Source organism: Tenebrio molitor, chromosome 2 (assembly GCF_963966145.1).
Source record: "Tenebrio molitor chromosome 2, icTenMoli1.1, whole genome shotgun sequence".
NCBI lineage: Eukaryota > Metazoa > Arthropoda > Insecta > Coleoptera > Tenebrionidae > Tenebrio > Tenebrio molitor.
The window spans coordinates 7895309-7910776 of record NC_091047.1 but is presented as its reverse complement, the minus strand read 5'-3'; the positions used below and the strand labels follow the sequence as shown (position 1 = coordinate 7910776).

At 34.4% G+C, this 15468-nt stretch overlaps 1 protein-coding gene across 3 annotated transcripts in view; it reads right to left on the bottom strand.

Moving 5' to 3' along the window:
* The window catches only part of LOC138123104 (nephrin-like), a 226327-nt gene that overhangs the window by 9097 nt on the left and 201762 nt on the right, over positions 1-15468 (bottom strand). For all 3 annotated transcript variants that reach the window (XM_069037632.1, XM_069037633.1, XM_069037634.1), the window contains one exon: positions 2387-2687. In XM_069037632.1, coding sequence (XP_068893733.1) covers positions 2387-2687 — 301 coding nt within the window. The remainder of the gene's footprint in view (positions 1-2386; positions 2688-15468) is intronic.

Sequence of the window (15468 nt, the reverse complement as noted above, 5' to 3'; positions counted from 1 at the left end):
AGCTAAAAGTCTAAAAATTCTTTTTATTATGGACTAAATCGACAGTGAAGTAAGAAATGGTTTTCATTACTTGTTCAATGGTTTTGTGGTATCTGTCTGTCCATATAATACTGGGTGTTCATTTAAATTTTTCCTCAAAGTTGGCGTTGAAGAGCCGATTGTGAACGGACCACTCGTCAGTCTGGAGATTAAAAACTCAAACAACGCAAAAAGTGAGGTTAGATTTAAACAGCTGATCCGTGATCCGTGGTGCGTTCACAGTCGACTCTTCAACGCCAACTGAGGAGAAATTTAAATGAACACTCGATACTATACTTGCTGCAGCGAACAACTGGAGTGATCACGAGATGTTCACGTGATAATTCGTAGCGACGGACGTCATGAAAAGTCTGATCTACACTGCCTCGCCAAATTTTTGTTTTGTGCGGGAAATTTAAATCTTACTACTTTAAGATTGGATTAAAATTTCGGCTGCACACTAGGAATATTAAAAAAATTATTTAAAAAATTAAGAATTTGTTTTTACCAATTTTATGAGACTGCTTTTTTCTGATTTATTTTGGGGTCCACATTTTAGGCCTAACCGTTATAAGGAAAATCCGTTGAAGAATAACGACGACAGCGCGTTTATTTAAACATGAACTTCTTCGGAAAGTATTTCTCAAACAAGATAAAGCCCCTCAATACGGCTTAGGACTGGAGTAAATCAGAATATACAACTAGCTAAATTTATGAGCAAGCAGGCTTTGGAGTTCATCTGTTCTAAAAATTGTTTATCTTGTCAAAGTTTGCATAGCGAAATTTAATGACTTTGATTACCCAGCCATACTAGTTTAATGCTGACATCCGGGTTCTACTCTTGCTTTCAGAAAACACTTTTTAAAAGTGTACCTTTACTTTGATACATCAAAAGCACCTACATCTACATCTGCTTCCAATTTAACACTTGTGCAGTTGTCCACATTTTATCTGTTTCTTATTAGTTTAACTAACTCATTGTTGAGTATCATGGCTTGCTTTTATCCCTATACAGGGTGTCGCAAAATTAACGTATTCCAAGTCGGGAGTCTTGTAGGGAAAAATCTCAGGAATCTCGAAAAAATAAAATAAAAAATATAGAGGGGGGTCTTTTACAAAGATCTGAAAGTTCAAAGTTTTATCATGTTTTCTTCAAATAAAAAATATGAATGGTTGACATTTATTTTGAAATATGGTGAGGATGATTATGTAAAATATTAAAATATAAAATGAAAAGACATTTCTTGAAAAATCAGCTTTATCTCGAAAAAATAAAAGTTTTATTTTTCCAGGTACTTTTGAACAAATATTGGCAACTTTGATATTTTTTTCAAAGTGACAGCAATTTTTTTTTTTAACATTTTTACTTGGTCAACAGGATGTCCTCTACTAAGCCCCGAACTCGGAATACGATAATTTTAAGACACCCTGTATAACTGTAAAATCTTTTTATTTTTGATATAACTTTTTTCAACGGATTAAAACATGGAGAGCCTTAGGAAAGCGAAACCCTTCTGCGATTTGCTTGTTTATTGTTTTAATCGTTTTCCTTTCTCCGCTTTACGTTAATTTTGAAAATAAAACAGTGACTTCCATTTCTATAATTGTTTGATATACACAGTGTCCCAAAATTTGCGGAACAACTCAAAAGTATGTTGTTGTTACCTGGGGATAAAACAACATTAGTAAAATGTCTATTATCGAAGAAGAACGTTAATTTTTTTTATTGTGAATTCATTAGTCTTTGAGTCCTTGTCAACATGTGGGGATGTGAAGAGAAAACTCAGGATTATTATTTTTTATCAAAACTTGTCGCTCTGAGGCACATTCTGGTTGAATTTATTTGTAAAGCGTAGTGCATAGGACGTAAAAAGTAATTTTAATATTTTTGCTTTGATGTTTTTTTCCGGAAAGGGTAGACTCTTTTATATTTATTTAAATTGTACGAGAGATAAAGAAAATCTCTTGACTTACTGGATTATAATTAAAGCTGACATGTAATATTAATTTTTATTTTAATTAAATGTTAATTAATTAAGAGATCTTTGAGAAGCCAGTACAGAGAAGATTAAAAGTTCAACCGCCTCAAATTCTTACACAAACAAACAAAAATGTCCACATCGTAAAAATGGTGGATGCGCTGAGAAAATTTTTGAAAATGTATTGTTTATCTCTGATGTTTTATAAGTTAAAAAAAAACTAGTTTTTTGTCATTTAAATAATCTGTGGTGCAGCAACAAAAATCTGTATTTATTTTGATCGGAGCAAGGAGTTTGTGCACGTTGGATGAAGCGGGCGCTGTAAATTGCGAAGATTAGCATCTTATGGGGTCGGGGTGTATTTTCTAGTTATAAAACTTTGCACTTACCCCCATCGAAGCCCTTTTTGCACGTGAGCAGCACGGAATGGTGCGTGACGTTGGCAACCCCGCACGTGTGCGGCGGGTCGGGTTTTCCTGCAGGGACGATATGGTAACTGCAAGGAACGCTTTGCGAGCCTATCTCGTTCCTTCCCCAGCATTGCAGAGTGCCATAGTCCGCAGCTTCCCTCGGCACGTACGTCAACACGCTACATCCAGCCTCCGTCGTGAACTCGCTCAGCTCCCGGGAGATCCCCGGAGTGCTGTTAAAGCTCCACCGGAAAAACGACGCCGGCGGTTCGGCGTCGACCTGAAACCAAACACGGACCGTCACAAGACGGCGAATTTGACGGCGTCTAAATGAACAATCAAAATGTCAACGCGTCACGTCGGATGAAGGGAGATAATCACCGGAGCAATCCGGGTCCTGGATCATCGAAGCTTAGACGCCTCATTAGAGAGCGTGGAGCTGCACCCCGCGAAAAATTTGTTTCAAGGGTTGTCTCGTCGTATCTTCATTGTACAGCGACGCTCAGAATTAATGACGCGACGCGGGATGATGCGCTGCCAGGGGTGATTCCTTGATGGTTCGCCCAAAAACGGGCTTGGATTGATAAACTAACGAGAGTTATGCAGACAACAAAGCAATCAATGATGAACTCTCCGAAGGATAGTCATTTGTATTCATTGTTACGTTATAATGTTATAAATCTAATTATTGGAATTCACACGCAGTGAGTCGTGGGGATTTTCAACTGGAGCTGTAACAATGGATCGGCATACTTTCACGTACTCATTGTTACAGTATTATTAATCGAGTGTTGATTGTTTGGAAAAAATTTGTGGTTGAATATGACGATAGTCTCGTAAACAATATTAAACATGCAGTGCCAACACTGGAGGAAGAAAGAAAATTGGTCTAGACAAATACATTGCATTTTTAAAAATGATGAAAGCTCTAGCATATGTTTGAAGTTACTGCAGTACCCAGAAGCCATTAGATAATTTTTGGTGAACCAGTCGATATTTTTTAATCATTTCTTTGTAAGATTTGCTACGATTCTTATTTATGTACCTATATTTAATACAAAAACTTAATTACTAAAATGATGAATGCACCATGTACTCGTAATCTATAGAATGTGATCAAGAAGAAAACAAACCAGAGCAGGCGTTGCAAATTATTGGTTATGTCGTGGCGGAATTCTATACAAATAAGCGTTCAATATGCATTGAACGGGCGAAGACAATTTGTGGTCTCAAACGCTACTTTATAATTAATAAATCATACCTCATGAATTTTACACGTCGGAATTATAATTGTGCATTTTATTATCTGATAATGTATAAAATAAACAAGAGCAATATTTGAAATTCGTAAGAATGGGTAATTTAGCAGCTTTATTGTCAAACGCGACGCCACTGGTAAGCAGATTTTGCGCGGAAATGTCAAAGAAACGTCAACGACCTGCTGTTGTTAACCTAGAAAACAACTTTTCGGATTTCGGCAAAGTTTACAGATGTTTATTCTAATTGTAAGCAACAATTATCCCAGAATAAGTGGTAAAATGGGTTTACCATTGAAGACAAAGCATTAATTATTATTAAATAATGAACTAATCGTTAATATATTTTTCGAGAGGTAGGCAACCAATAAAACGATTGTGCATAGCAAGCATATATATGCGTATGAGCAATCTAAGACAAACTTTTCGATAAAACAAAAGATGAGGTAACACTCTTGCTTTGTTTTCTTTTTGATCACTCGGTATAATTCTGCGTAAGAGTCAAAGTAAGACAAACGTTTCGATAAAACAAAAGATAAGGCAGCACTCTTGATTTGATTTCTTTTTGATCACTTGTACATGGACTGGGAAACATTGGGAAGAGATATGATGGGATTTTTGAAAGAGCTAGAAGGTAAAAGCTGAAATTGTCAACTCTTAGTGAGTCTTGTTAGGGTAAAGTGAACTTCATAAATCGGAAGAATCCAGTTTTTCTAAATTAAATTTGCAATTTTAAAAATTATTAATTCATTGACCGCCACGTAAAATTTCATTCAAGCTAAATTTTAAACCAAAAATTATGTATTCATGAAGTTCTCTCATTTATTTATCCGACGTTCAAATGAAATCCTGGGCCGGGAAGGCGTTGCAAACCGTCAATTGTTTTGCTTTTTTAAAGTGTAAATTGACAGTTGTATTGGTAGGTATCTAACTTAAAATGTATCGGGCCTTCAAATAAATATATATTTAGAGTAGGCGTAGGCGACATTCTAATTCTGTTAACAGTGTAAAGATAATTTTTGTAGGTAACCAATTCTTCTCCGGAGTTACACAGGTTGCATAGTAAGCTTTTTCCCAATTTCATATTGTCATATTCCGTGGAGGGAGAATAGGGAGAATGCACTACAAAAATTAAAAATATTATCTAACCTAATTTTATTTCGTTAAATGTCAGACGTTTCTTGTGTCATTTTCTACGCTGGAAAAATGTTGCGAACAATTGAATTTCCATAGGTTGCTCTAAATATAAATTTATTTGAAGGCCCGTTATAAACAAGAAATCTTTCTGTTCCTTTTTCTTTCTTTGCAATGTTTTGCATTAAAAATAGAATAACTAACGATTGCTACTCTCTAAGCAAATATCTAAGGTAAACAAACATGTTCAATCATGTGCCGATTAAACAAAACAAATGTAAATGTGATTCGTGTCAAACGGCGGGAAATTCAAACTTTACACTGTTCCAAATAGGGTACTTTTTTCAACGTCTACTCAGCCCAGGTTTTCATTTGAACGCATGATATTTTGTTTTGGTTGGATCGCACTCCACCAAACCACGTTATTCTTTGTTAAATGAAATTTAAGTGAAGTTTTCAATCGCTTCATTTAAATAACTCATCCAACAGTGCGAAAGGTGAATTAAACCACAAAAAATAACAACGTAGAATTTTTTTCTGACACATTTTTATGTCGTATTTTTACACAAATATTCTCCGAACAGAAAATGAGAAGACCCCAAACGGCGAAACGTTACAATATCATGGAGATATAAATTTAAAAAATACTCAACGCTTTCTCTTTTCTTGCTTTTGTTGAATTCACATCATCAAAAGCATCAATATTGACATTTTCATATTGTTTTAAACGATTTTAGTTCTATCGAAACGAAATGTGATATTGTTGTGTAATGTACGAAAGATATTCCAACACATGTTTTTTTACAAATTTTGTTCTTTACAACATTCAGTTTATTTTTAAAAACTCTGCAAACTTGTCATTATTCCAACCCATTAACATTTCTGTCTTGAGTATAGTGTTAATGGAGGCAATGTTGTGTACCCGTATTATTCCAGTAAATTAAATTCACACTAAAATTACTAACTTTAAAATATGCAACCCATAAGAAAACAACAGCTTTGAAATCGAAGATCTCGTCCAACATAAGAATTCCTTCATTAAAACGACCCACAAATACCTACGCTTTTGTACAGACGGCTCAAAATTTAAAAAAAAAAACGTACTGTTGCATCTTTGTGAACAGCTGAAACCTGAAGAGTTTTAAAAGTTGTCTTGAAATTAAACCTACAAAGCACACTTCATTTACGTCTTTTTGCAATTTCAGATTTGTTGTAAATATCTCTTACATGAAACTGAAGCTCACTGTTCTGTGCTAACGAACGCGCTGAATCCTGAAAGCACGCCATTTAATAAACTTACACACCATTAAATAACTTTAACGAGAATCAATTTCTTTGTTGCCTCTTGAATTTAACAATATTATTCGACTGTATCAAAGGCAGGTACACGAATTCCTCCGGACGAATAACTGATAGCGATCTTAAATTAGTTCGAGTTTTGGAATGGACCTGAAGGAATCTAATTTAAATTCTTCACCGGACCCGATCGAACGCCGCTTCCAGAAGCAAATTTATCGGGAATACCGAACTATGACGTACATAAGTGTAAAATCAACGTAGCGATCCTGACGTAAGTTTGTTGTTTGGTCCTCGGTCAAATCAAATTAACCGCCTGGAGCGTCCTTTTCGGGAATTATCTCCACGTGAAGGCCAATCGTGCGTGCGTCCGATTAAAATGCGTGATGGTGGTTTAATATGTTAATAGCGTTGTCAGACGAAGAGAATGTAATGAAAATATCCGTAAAATAAATATTTTCCGTTGTGGCAATTCAGCAACAAACAAATACATATTTTTGTGGCGTTCACGAAACAGTCTAATTAATCCACCATTAATCGCTTATTGTTCCAAGTACAAACACCATCACATGCACATTTTTTATTTAACATATTTTTGTTCATCTGAACGGTCGGCTGCACCGGATATTTTTTATATCCGAAGGCCCTTCGTCCTGGATGTATAAAACAACACTTCGTATATTTTAAAGCTGATGCTGGTGTTGGCAACAGTCAACACAGTTCACCTAAGCTGATTAATACTGAATATTTTAAGACACGCTTGTGATAAAATGTACGGAAAGTTATAAAACGTCAAACATTTATGAAAGTTGCTCGTTTCAGTACGTGCTAGGAGATGCGTAGAAAACAATACACCAGAAACTGTTCCTCTCTGTAAGTTGTAAAACACGAAGATACGACTGTAATGTAAAAAAAGAGTGTGTGCTTAAGACCGCACGACAGAAGTGAAAACTTCTATGTTACTGATTTTAAGTAATATGTTCCTATTCTTATTCTATAAAAAAAATATATCATTATGGATAATAGTACTTGGAGGAATAAGGAGCAAGGCATAAATAATTAATGTCAAAAATCTGTATTTTTCAATAGAAACTGCAAATATGTCCGCTTTTAGAGGTACACTCTGGCAAAATTTGTGAGGTTAGGTTTGGATGTTTAAGTTTTATTTTCTTGACGATGATATTGAACACAGCACAAGTTTTCATAGCAATACCCTGTATTATGATAATTTGTCCATTTTCCTCTTCACATTTTGCTACACCAATTTTTCCAATAGATAAATTGAGAATTGTTGAAGCCATATAATTGAGAATTACGTATTAAATCCTACATTCATCTGTAAACTTACAATATTTGTCGTGTCTTTATCGTTTATATTATATAAAACTATACAAAGCATTTCACGAGTGATAATGAGCCTGACGGAATAATAAATTCAGCCCACAATACATTTTCAAAAAAAGCCGGACATTTTAATGTCAGTAGCCAGCTTTTTTCGGAAATATAGTGTGGGTTGCATTTTAAATTACGTCAGGCTTATTAACACTCGTGAAATATCCTGTATATATATACAGTTACTCCTGCAGCTCTGCACTGACATTACCACCTCGAACTCCAGGCCTTAAGCCAGACAGCGTGTGACGTCACGAGGAAGGCCAAACGTCAAAATTTGACATTTGTTTGCATTTTCAGAAAGTATCAAATACGGTGTTTTAATCATTCTTATGGAAAATTGTGAGATAAGCATAAGCTTGGTCGCAAGTGTATATAATAGTGTCAGTTGATACCAGGGTATTTACTGTTCATCGAACGTCGCAAGAGACGTTGAATCCTGGGAAGTATTTTTATACCCTATCAACGTTTTCGTGATTACAAGTCGTTGTAAGTACAATTTAGTTGAAAAAATATTTGCTACACATATAATGAAGATGTAAGAAGCATTTGTTGCGATTTGGTGTTATTTAAATGATTCACAAAGTAAGAATTACGCAAAAACAATAAATAGACAAACTTAACCTCACTTGTAAATGACAATTTTCGCGTCATTAATGACATTTTACTCCACGAGGCAGTAATTCTAAAGCCTAAACACATCGTTCTACAAAAAAAAAAGAGTGGTAACCAAAAATTTTACTGTTTTTATTCAATTCTGGAGGTTTAAGGATGAACTGGAGTAACAATCTCAGCAAAAAGTTGCGGAATTCTTACAATGCTATGAAACGTTTATTACGAGAAATCAATATTTGAAAAAATAGTTTTTAATTTTTGGAAACGAATTGTAATGAGTTGCAAGTAAATTTTGTGTTTATTTTCTTGATATTTAGATAATTACTTACATGTGATTTTACAATCTTTTGACTAAGACTGTACGTGAAAGTAAACAAAAGCACACTGAATTTCAATTTTCATTGATTTCTGTTAAAGTTCTTAACGTAACTGCAGTAAAACGTGCGATATGAGTGTAATGTTGCATACCGACGTCAATTATATGCATTTTGTTCACTTTTATTGAAATTAAAACAGATACATAACCTCAAAAACCGTGTTTTTCCACATGTAATTAGCGATTACAAGGAAAATCCTCGACCAACTTTTTTTGTAAATTCATTAGAAAATTCTACGATATCGATACTTTATGTGTGAAAAATTTAAGAAAAATTGGCCTTTTTGAAATATGTTTTTTATCAATTTTTATGCGACCATTGCTCCATTTCTCATAAGAACACGTGTAAAATATCCCGAAACTTTAAAAGGTAATAACTTTAAAATTCCTCGACCAAATTTTTTTAAATTTGACACAGTACTTTAGAATGGATGAAAGGACTATTGTACCAATTTTAAGCAAATTTCGCCATTTTTCAATGTTACTCCAGTTCATCCTTAATGCGTTTTTCGATGAAGCCTTTACTGTGACGTCACGATCAAAAACAATTGCTGCCTTAAGGCTTTGTGTTCTAGATGGCAATGACACTGAGGTCTGTCAGGTCACAACACAATTATCACTGAAAATTGAAAAGTGACAAGTGACGCACAGTTGATTGTTTTTCGCGCGCTCCGCAAAAAATCTCGACTCCCACGATTTTAGCTTACCGTGTCGTTCTGCGCTGCGCTGATCTGCGAACGATTTTCGCTTGTGCTGCGTACGATTTTACCGTGTCGCATGAAACTAATTCACTGCCCGGGAATAAAATGTATGTAGTGCGCCTAAAGAAGTTTTCATTTCAAAAAACTTGTGCGGGAGATTTGCTCTTGCTGATGATGTGCCGCTTCCAAGAATTAACGGCTCACCGCAGGTTTTTGCGCGCCACAGTTTGATACAGTACGGCAACTAATTCTAGTTTTTGTAAATAAATTGGTGGGTTCGCGTGCATTCAGTCTCATCCATTGTATGGCACGTCGACTCTATTATATGGAAAACTGTGTGTGACAGCGTCATGACTATCTGGCGGGGAATAATCAGATTGTGCCATAACAATGGAAGATGTGGCATACTCCAAGCAATTCTCCGGATTAAATTGAAACTAGATGTAATTTCGCATAATTGCACAATAATTCACTAGACAATGGTGAGTTATTCGTAGGTGCAGTCGATCTTGGTCTTGGAAAAACCGTCGAATTATCCTCGATGGTTAATTCCGGAACCGCTGCCGTTACTTGAGCCTAATGCGACGTTCTCATGTGCGAGGGATGGATGATGCGGGGTGGGTTAAACGAATGTGATAATAGCTTTAAACGGACAGAAGTGAAAGAGGACGACCCGAGAGAAAATGATTAGGAAGATCTTGAATTATGGTGCTTAGAAGTCGAGCGACGACAACTTTATAAACTCGTGCCGTGCGTATAATAAATTAATTATTCGGGAGCTTTGGAAAATTTGTCACTTTTTGCGGTGACAACGTCGGGTGGTTATTCAAAAAATAACATCACTTACTTCGGCTTATCCTTTGTGTTTTGTTTTTTAATTTAATTCCCCGCTTTAGAGGCTTTTATCTGAAGACGGCACAACACGGAATGCTTTACCATTTTTAAATGTGACACTCGCCATTTATCAAGTTTAATATCAGCATGTTTAGAGAAATCACCCCCACTGCGTCGTCGAGCAAGGTGCGGTTTAATCCCCATTGTACTCCCGCAGGAAAAATGAAGACGGGACGATGGAGTTCTGGAATCAAAAAGGATAACAATTTTTGTTTACGAGTCGGGTAATTTTCAAAACAATGCGGAAACTTTTGTGTCGATAATTTAGTGTGGGAGGGATGGAAACAAACATATCTTTTGAACTTTACGGCTGGGTGGTGTCGCGTCACTCCTGTGTGGCATTTCATTTCCTGCGATCAACCCCATGTCCTCTCCCTTGCATTCTTCCGCTGCGTCCTGGGATGTGACGTGATTATCACCCCCACCTGTTATGCTAACAACCGCAACAGATCGATGATGGTGGGTCACGGGCTGAGACGTCTTTATGCATAACAGCCGAAGAAACGTCCAATTCTCGTGCAATTAAGCAGAAACGTCCCCGGATTGAATCTGTCCTTCAAGCCTCGTTAATATTCCACGGTTCCATTAAATTGATGTCACAAAAAGGGGGAGGGAAAAACAACAGCTCGCAGCGGTCGACGGGAGCAAAAAGGGGTAGGTACACTTTTGTCAGTTGACGCTTACGGTTCAAGGTGTACAATCTCTGTCTCTTTTCACTTTATGGGGACAGAGGAAGGGTCTTGCCAGCATAAAAAATTTAGTTATTTGCAAAGAACTATGGAATAATTTTCTTTATAAAATGTGTTGTAACATCTGAAAATATAGAAATTGTATTTATATGAATAAATAATTTTTAATAACTTGTACGCACTTATAAGTATTAAAGAATACATTTTTTTGCATTTTCTTAGTGTAAACAACCTACTGAAAAAACTGTAATTTATGACTTGAAAGAAAGCTACGTGTTTGAAAAATATTGGAAAGAAATACAGTGTGTCTCAGCTAAGATTTTCGACCCTAATATTTCGGTTATTTGCTAACGGATTTTTATAAAATTTAAAATACAGACATTTTAGACGGTAAAGGTTCAACTAGTAATAATAGAATTACCTCAAGTTAAACATTAAAAAATAGGTGTCTACACAAACAATTAACTAAATCACTCGTCTGATTCAACGAAAAGATTAGATTTTGTTGTTAAAAATTTAATATAAATTTTGTCTTTAACTCTGTAAGTATTTGTAAGGTTACAAAGATAAACGTCAAATATGTCAATGCGTTTGTGCGAAGAAAGGTGACCAAAATTCGGCGATATTGCGCGTTTGCTTCATACGCGTTTACCTTTTTGCATCTGCAGCCACGATTGACACAGTTTTTTTTTTCTTCTTTCAAGGACGAATTTCTCCTTGCAGCATTTTTTATTGACGATAAATTTTTTGATGTAAATCTTGAGTGATTCAACATTTTAAAAAGACATTTAAAATTACATTTTTAAGACTTGGGTTATTGCATTAATGGGGTTTTACTATTCACCGTCTAAAATATCTGGATTTTAAATTTCACAAAAATCCGTTGGAAAATAACCGAGATATTAGCTGAGACACGCTGTATATTTTATTTAAAATGGTGGACGCGCCGGGATATTTTAAATTTGTCATTTCTATTAATTCTATTCTTTGGTATTTTAACATTTTATTTGTTTTATTGCAACAAAATGAAAGAAAAGAACTGTATTTTGATGTTCTAAAATGGAATAAGGAAAAGAAACACTTCCATCCGTAATAAAGAAATTCACTTTTAAAGTTGAGATTTGAAAATTTCTTTTACGATAAGTAATTTATTGATTCATTGATTCTGATAATTTTTGAATGGGTGCCATATCATTTGATGTGTTATTTAGAGTGTATTCCATTAAATAAAATGTATATTCTTGCAGTGGATAAATTGTATTTTAATAATTTTAATAAGTTCTTGCCATCTTGTTGCTTGAGGGCTACGATTGTATTGAAGACGTAATTTTTCCAATGATTACATTAGATTTCCTGGGTGAAACTTATTTGACAAAATGGCGATTATTGACAAAACTTGCCCTTTTCGGTAGGTAACAATGAACATTTTGATAAAAAACTGGAAGTTTTAACATGGAGTAAATATTCATTAGTTTGAAATTTTAATATTATTAGATATCATGCGTTCAAATGAAAACCTGGGCTGAGTAGGCGTTAAAAAAAGTAAACCATTTGGAACAGTGTAAAGTTTGAATTTCCCGCCGTTTGACACGAATGACATTTAGATATTTGTTTCGAGAATAGGAGTCGTAGTTATTCTATTTTTAATGTACTTAAAACATTGTAAAGAAAGAAAAAAAAACAGAAAGAGTTCTTGTTGATAAATTTAAGGTTAGCTTGCAACATGCTCTAGTTACAGCTGTCAATTTACACTTTAAAAAAGCAAAACAAGTTATGGTTTCAACACCTTCCCAACCCAGCATTTCATTTGAACGCCCGATATACATATCTACCTTCACGGAGAGAAACATTTCTAATTTTGAAACATTTTATTTAATAAAAGCCAATGATTGTAAATTAACAAATAGTAAATAACTAAATAATAGATAACTAACTGAAAGTGCGATTTAACAAATATGACATTTCATGGATGAATTATTCTAATTCGAAATAACATTAATTTTTACCAAGAATTCTACAAATTCTGTCAATTTCCGATTTGCCTCATATTGCACGTTTAATTTGTAATTAAATTTTTTATAAATAATACGGTGCGATCAATTAAAAAATAAAACGAGTCGGCGTGTTACCTATGGCAACCCATGCTATAGCATAGGCTCCAAAGCAAACTCGATTTATTTTTTAAATGATCGCTCGGTATTAAGTTCTCTGTTCTGTTATCGATAATATTCAAACAGCTTCGACAACTTCAAGAGTGGGTTTACTAGGCAGGTCTGTCAGCATTTGACAGGGTTAATTTAATGGGTCAGGTCGCTAAATTTCATTATAATGGGTTTAGTAATAATATTCCAGGACAGTGTACCTAATCATTACCTGTTAAATTTCCCAAGTTTATTAATTTGAGGCGGTTGCCCCAAGACAATTTGTTAAGTATTTGTGATACAATTTTGTTTACGCGTACTTATTGAACAAAAATTATTATTTATTAGTAATATGTACACACGCGGCCACCCAAAAGTGCACGATTTTTTTTCCCATAGGTATTATATTTCTTCAAGACTAACTTTAGAATCTTGATTTTTTTAAACAAAGCATACATTTGTCATAAAAAAATGCTTTAATCACAAACGCCACTGAACAGGTCCCGTTTTAATCTAGGGAAAAATTGAGTACTCTGCGCCAGCTATCGTGCACTTTTGGGTGGCCGCATGTGTACATATTAAATTATTGCTGGTAAAATCTTAACAGACAATTCTAGGAATATCGAATAGCAATGCAGAATGTGATTGGGTGAAAAAGGCAATTCTTAAAAGTATGGAAGAAATCAAACTAGAGGGAAGTTAAAAACTTAAAATCTTCTTAAGCGAATAACCCCAAAATGTTAATTTGTAATTCACTGACATTTCTCGGAATAATTGCACTTTGCGAATGAGTTTTAAATGATCTACGTTTTAATAGAATATTTTAAAGCTCCTCAGAGAATGTCTTTTTTCCTACCTCGTCAGGCTTCCAAACAACTAGACAAAAAAGCAAAATTTTATGAGTGAATGTTGTGTAAATATTTAACCATGTCTCTCTTATTAAAATGGGCGTTTCAAGGCCACTTTTTCGACTGTCTTTACCCACGCCCACTTTTAAATTCCAATGGGAATCCGCCATCGCCCATCATATTTATGTTTCATGGGAGTTACTAGGTATTTTATTTTTATTTCTTTCATATCTTAACAAAATTTTTCATCTTACTGTCTGCACTGGCAACACCAAAATTTTTAGACAAAGTAGTCCAAAGTTACCAATATTTGTTCAGAAGTACCTGATTAATATTCTAGCTATGTTGTACTTCCCTTTTGAATAAAAATTGGAAAAATAAAACTTTTATTTTTTCGAGATAAAGCTGTTTTTTCAAGAAATGTCTTTTCATTTATATTTTATTGCTTTCACCTTTCATAAATTCTCATTTTTCTCCTTTGTAAACTGCCTCCTAACTGCTCTAAAGTAAAAAATACATAGCAGATAACCAACCGTTGCCCTAGACAGCACATTCAAAGTGACATTTCTCGAAAAATTTGTCAAAACTGTCAAAAGGAAATGCGAAATCATTTTAAATAGATTTGGAAGCTTTGGGGCGTCGTTTCAAACAATAAAAGTTTGTATGCAACTCGTTTCTGTGCAAATTGGACTTTTCTAATTGCCCTCGAGGCCTTAAAATCCTCACTGCCCTCGTATTTCAATCTATTTTTTCGAGATTCCTGAGATTTTTCCCTACAAGACCCCCGACTTGGAATACGTTAATTTTGCGACACTCTGTATATTATACATAAATGCCAATACAAAAAAAACTGGGTCATCTGGAGATTCTAAAGAGTCCATTTTTTAAAAATCTAAAACAGTAGGGATAAACTAACCCTGTCCATGCACATTCTACGCCACAGACACAACAATAGTAAACAATAAGTTAAACCATAGCAACCCTACAATGCTATGAACAAAAATACCACAAAATTATTATTGTTGCTTCACAACCCCAATTACGTTTAATTCAGTAACCAAAATTTAATTTATTTTTATCTTGAAAATGAAAAGAGTTTTATTGGATAATTTTTTTGTGTATGAGTTCTACTTATCCTCACCTATTACCAGTCTTTTTTTTTGTATTAGCATTTAAAACACCCCGTATAATAACTTAAATTTTATTATGCCTTTCTTTTTGCCTAATATAAACCACGTGTTTTGCTGTATTATTCACAAAGAAAACTGTTATTTGACAATTGTTATTTTGTTTCAAAAAGATTGAAAAATTGAATATTATCTTGTTCCCATTCCTTCTTCTGTTGAATATAAATCGGTGCAACTGTTTTTACGATAAAGAGCGATTTATATAATGTATTTTGATCTTTTTAAGAAGCAGTTTTTTTTTAGATAACTTAAAAAACCACCCACATAATTTATTCTGTTGCAAAATTGTTCTTGCAGCTGACTGATGATTTTGTGTTTCCAGTTAATATATTAGGTACTTAATTAAAAATAAGTGGGATGGATATAATTTATAGAATTAAAAAAAAATGTTTTATTATAATAATTTTGGAAAATTTCCTGCTCGAACTTTGAGCTTTGGTAATTCTTCGATCACATTCAGAAGTAAAAAGCCTTCGGATTCGCTTTACCGCTCCGCGCCTTCCTTAATACTCCCATTGCAGCGAATAAAGAC